This window comes from Ursus maritimus, unplaced genomic scaffold (assembly GCF_017311325.1).
Source record: "Ursus maritimus isolate PB19 unplaced genomic scaffold, ASM1731132v1 scaffold_2, whole genome shotgun sequence".
NCBI lineage: Eukaryota > Metazoa > Chordata > Mammalia > Carnivora > Ursidae > Ursus > Ursus maritimus.
In genome coordinates, this window is record NW_024424452.1 from 103,099,555 (window position 1) to 103,105,140 (window position 5,586).

At 40.8% G+C, this 5,586-nt stretch overlaps 1 protein-coding gene across 1 annotated transcript; it reads right to left on the reverse strand.

Moving 5' to 3' along the window:
- Positions 1 to 2,734: 2,734 nt before the first annotated feature.
- Positions 2,735 to 3,398, reverse strand: LOC103657792 (60S ribosomal protein L27-like). Its single transcript, XM_040634604.1, has 2 exons — positions 3,064 to 3,398; positions 2,735 to 2,848 (listed from the first exon to the last, which is right to left on the reverse strand). The coding sequence occupies exons 1-2, from the start codon at positions 3,370 to 3,372 to the stop codon at positions 2,771 to 2,773; spliced, it is 387 nt and encodes a 128-aa protein (XP_040490538.1). The 5' UTR covers positions 3,373 to 3,398; the 3' UTR covers positions 2,735 to 2,770.
- Positions 3,399 to 5,586: the final 2,188 nt, after the last annotated feature.

Sequence of the window (5,586 nt, forward strand, 5' to 3'; positions counted from 1 at the left end):
GGAAACCTGCTTCTCCCCCTGCCTGCTGCTCCCCCTGCTTGGGCACATGATCACTCTCTCTCTCTGGAAAATAAATAAATAAAATCTTTAAAAAAAAATTTTTTTTAGGGGCACTTGGGTGGCGCAGTCGTTAAGCGTCTGCCTTCGGCTCAGGGCGTGATCCCGGCGTTATGGGATCGAGCCCCACATCAGGCTCCTCCGCTGGGAGCCTGCTTCTCCCTCTCCCACTCCCCCTGCTTGTGTTCCCTCTCTCGCTGGCTGTCTCTATCTCTGTCAAATAAATAAATAAAATCTTTTAAAAAAAATTTTTTTTTTTTTAAAAGAGGAAATTGGGTTACTGGCAGGCCAAGGCAGCTGGAGTTCTCAGGGTAAAGTATCAAACAGGAGAGAGATGCAAAGAGAGTATTCAAGTCGGCAGTTTTCCTCAGCCAAGCACATGCATCTAAAGAAAAGAAAAGAAAGGGAAAAAAAACCTCTAAGACTTGGAAATAAGCAAAAGAAAGTACAGCTTGTCTTTTTAGCATCCTCCTGGAACCGTGTTTAACAGGCCCGTCCAAGGTTTATGACCTTTTTTAGGATTACGGTACCTGTGTCTGACTTTACAATTTACCATTTGTAGAGCCCAAACTCTGTGAAGTTACATGTTAACTTGTAGATTTCTATTCAGTAGAAAAAGGTTATAGTTCTATTGTCCTGAAATTCATTTACCAGTTTTGTATCTAATCTAGCATTCTTTTTAAAATATATCTATAAATACACAGTTCCTCCAATACTCTTGCAACCAACTTTACTATCTTTGTATCTTTGGTTCCACCATTAACGAGTTAATACGTTTCAATAATGAGTTAATACGTTTCTTTATTCTTTTTTCTCCCAAAGATTTTATTTATTTATTAGAGAGGGGTAGGGGGGAGCAGGAGAGAAGCATAGGCAGAGGGACAAGGAGAATCTATGCTGAGTGTGGAGCCGACATGGGGCTCAATCTTACGACCCTGAGATCACCACCTGAGCCCAAGTCAAGAGTCGGAAGCTTAACAGATTGAGTCACCCAGTGCCCCTACATGGCTTCATTCTAATATTTGTATGAAAGCCGTATTTTCAACTTTTAAATATTTTACTTTGGTATGATTCCAATGACATGCCCAAGTGAACGCTTCTACCAGAGCCAACTAAAGAGTGCTAGAAGTGTACCTTATGGAATATTTAAGCCCATAGCTACCTTTTTTTTTCTTTTCCTTTTCTGTTGTGTGTGTGTCTGCACATCCCCTTGGAGTGAATCCCAAGAGGAAATATAACTTTATTTATTTTTTAATCTCTGTTTTTATTCCCGGCCCTGTATTTTTATTTTTGTTTCTGGTTCTTGGCCAAAGTTGGTCTCAGTTCTGATTTGCACATGATTGATGAACTATTCTCAATTGGTGATAGCAACAAGTGGGGATCTGGCTTTATGACCTGAACTTTTGGTTATCAGTATCAGCTTGATGATGGTTTATACTCTTGTTAGGTAATAGATGACAAAATATGATTTGTTACTCTTTTTGTCTTTTTGAATATGTTCCTATTAATGAGTTCAAATCAATTAAGATATTTAGTGTACATTGAAAAATATCTCTTTGAGAACAGGACTGGTGATCGTTTGTGTTCTATGTTGTAGAACTGAAGCTTTCTGTGGGTCTGTGTGTCTGAGAAAATTCTTTGCCTCTCATTATATAAACGTGTAACATTTTCTTATCTCTGAGTACTTTAATAACTTACACTCTTCACTGATACAACACAAAGCCACCACACCTAATTCCTTTTTATCCTGTCACCTCTTTGTTGCCTTTAAGAAGGTTATGTGTGTAGATGTGTATATGTCTGTATATGAATATATTTGTGTGTGTACAACACTTTGGGTTGTTTTTAGTGGAAGAGATTGGAGTTGCCAAATAGAGTTGCCAAATAAAGGACAGCAGTTTAATTCTGATATCAGATAAACAATAGGTTTTCAGTATAAATGTGTCTGAAATTCAAATTTAACTGGGCATCTTGTTTCTCTGTTTGCTAAATCTGGCACCCTTGGGGATTGGGGGGGGGGTCAATCCAAATAATCTAGGCTACCAATACTAGAAACAAACATCATTTCTTTTTTCAAATTCTCAACCTTTGGCTAGAAATTTTAGACATTTAAATAATTAATTTTTTAAAAGATCATTCTTGTTTGTTTTTTTAGTTATGAAGGAAGTATCTCTAACTTTTATCCATTAAATAGAATACTGGCTCTTGATTTGAAATAGTTTTTAGGGGTGCGTGGGTGACTCTGTTAAGCGTGCAACTCTTGATTTTGGCTCAGGTCATGATCTCAGGGTTGTGAGATCAAGACCCTTGTTGGAATCCACATTCAGCAGGGAGTCTGCTTGAGGTTCTCTCCCTCTGCCCCTCCCCTCCTCGCACGCTCTCTTTTTCTCTCTAAAATAAATCTTTTTTATTTTATTTTATTTTTTGTTTGTTTGTTTTTAGTATTTTTTAATGACCGAAAACAAAACATCTAGGGGCACCTGGGTGGCGCAGTTGTTAAGCGTCTGCCTTTGGCTCAGGGCGTGATCCCAGAGCTCTGGGATTGAGTCCCACATCAGGCTCCTCTGCTGAGAGCCTGCTTCTTCCTCTCCCACTCCCCCTGCTTGTGTTCCCTCTCTCGCTGGCTGTCTCTATCTCTGTCGAATAAATAAATAAAATCTTAAAAAAAAAAAAACAAAAAAAAAAACATCTAAAACCGCAGCTTCTGGAAGAACTACTTTTTCTTGCCGGTCTTGTACCTCTCCTCGAACTTGACCTTGGCCTCTTGTCGGGCATTGCGTTTAAGAGCAGGGTCTCTGTATGAGAAACAAACTGAGGGCTTCAGAGGGGAGGGGGGTGGGGGAATGGGATAGATCGGTGATGGGTAGTAAGGAGGGCACGTATTGCATGGTGCACTGGGTGTTATACACAACTAATGAATCATCGAGCCTTACATCGGAAACCGGGGATGTACTGTATGGTGACTAACATAATATAATAAAAAATCATTAAAAAAAAAAGAGCAGGGTCTCTGAAGACATCCTTGTTGATGACAGTTTTATCCAAGGGGATATCCACAGAGTACCTTGTGGGCATGAGGTGATTGTAGTTATAAACTTTCACAAAAGACTTGATCTTTGACCTCTTGGTGATTTTCTTCTTGCCCATGGCAGCTGTCACTTTGCGGGGAGAGCGGTCAATTCCAGCCACCAGAGCATGGCTGTAGGGACGGTCTGAAGTGCCATCGTCAATGTTCTTCACGATGACCGCTTTGCGTCCGGAGTAGCGTCCGGCCAGGACCAGCACCACCTTCCCGGGTTTCACGAACTTGCCCATCTCCAAGCCTCTACTCACCGACACCACTAAAATCAATCTTTTTTAAAAATAATGAAATGCAATTTTTTGTATTAAGAATTGTGTAGTGAAGAATTAACCTTACCCAAAGAGATGTCTGGCCTCTGCCCTTTGATTCTAGAAGGTGATTTCTGGGATCTGACTGACAGGAATGTTGTGCCTGGTAAGTGTCTTTGTATGCTGGGGACTTTGAAGACCAAAAAGTTGAACACTGTGATTTATGATATGGACTTTGGGCCACACCATATTAGTTCCAACTTCCAGATGAATTGATCACTAAAGGTATTATTTCCACCTTGGTGGGGGGGAACTGAAAATTAAGAGTTAGCCATATGAGCAGTATGTAATAGAGCCTTAATAAAATTTCTGGACACGAAAGGTTCAGGTGAGTTTCCCTGGTTGACGGTGTTCTGTATATCTGGTCACACGTTGTCACCAGAGGAGGTAATCTCATATGTGAATCCATGGGGACAGGTGAGTGGAAACTCTACATGTAACCCCCTCCTGGAGTCTGCCCTGTGCATCTCTTTTCTTAGCTGATTTTGATTTGAATCTTTATAACAAACTGTAATTGTGAGCATAAAAGTTTTCAGGGATTTCTGTGAGTCCTTCTAGGAAATTTCCAAGCCAGAAGACAGTCTTCAGAGCCCCCCAAATTTGCAGTTAGTGTGATTAGTGATGTTAGTCTTGTGGACAGTGTTCCCTCAAACTACAGTTTGATTATACTGGGTAGGATATGGCTATACTGTTAATGAGAATACTGTTGAATTTTATTATGCTGCCTTTTCAAACCTTTATTGAAATGATTCGTAAGTTTACATTATTTAGAGTTGTTTTTTTTTTAATTGAACTCTATGCTTAATGTGGGGCTCAAACTCAAGAAATCAAGAGTCACATGCTCTACCAACTGAACCAGCCATGTACCCCTAGAGTTTTGGGTTTTTTTTAAGATTTATTTATTTGCTAGAGAGAGGGTGCAAGTGGGAGCGGGTGCAGAGGGAGAGAATCTTCAAGCAAACTCCCCACTGAGTGGGAAGCGCGATGCAGGGCTGGATCTCACAACCCATGAGATCACGACCTGAGCCAAAACCAAGAGTCAGATGCTTAACTGACTGAGCCACCCAGGCGCCCCAACTTTTTTAATTTTTTTAAATTTTATTTATTTATTTTTTAAGATTTTATTTATCAGAGAGAGAGAGTGAATGAGAGAGAGAAAGAGAGCGAGCAGGAGCAGGGGAAGAGTAGAGGCGGAGGGAGAAGCAGACTCCTCGCTGCGCAGAGAGCCCAACATGGGACTCATCCCAGGACTCCTGGGTAATGACCTAAGCTGAAGGCAGACACTTAACCGACTGAGTGACCCAGGTGCCCCCCAACTTTTTTTTTAAGTACAGAATTATAGACAGAAGTGATCATTTAGAATAAGAAAAGAAATCCTTTTTTTTTTACATTTTATTTATTTATTTGTCAGAGAGAGAGAAAGCACAAGCAGGTGGAGCAGCAGAGGGAGAAGCAGGCTCCCCGCTGAGCAAGGAGCCAGATGCAGGACTCGATCCCAGGACCCTGGGATCACAACCTAAGCCAAAGGCAGACGTTTAACTGACTGAGCCACCCAGGCGTCCCAAGGAAAGAAATCCTAACAAATAAAATTTTTTTTTCACTTGACAACAGAAAATTATAAAATCCATAAAACAACATAGTATTTTTATTAAATAATGACTTGAATCATTTCTGTAATGCTTTTTCCTGTAACTCTTTGATTGCTTCTTAATATAACAAGATTTTGTAATATATTTTTTTAAGATTTTATTTATTCGTTTGAGAGAGAGAGAGCACAAGCAGGAGCAAGAGCGGCAGGCAGAGGAAGATGCAGACTCCCTGCTGAGCAGGGAGCCCAATGCGGGGCTCAATCCCAAGACCCTGAGCTCATGACCTGAGCCAAAAGCTTAACTGACTAAGCCATCCAGGCACCCCTGTAATATTTTCTATTAAATAAGGAGAGAAATAAATCAGTCTTTCCTCTTTCATTGTTACAATGCTTACAACTTATTTTGGTTGTTTATAAAAGTTTTGGGCTGCCTGGGTGGCTCAGTCATTAAGTGTCTGCCTTTGGCTCAGGTCATGATCCCAGGGTCCTGCAATCGAACCCCACATCGGGCTCCCTGCTCAGCAGGAAGCCTGCTTCTCCCTCTCCTACTC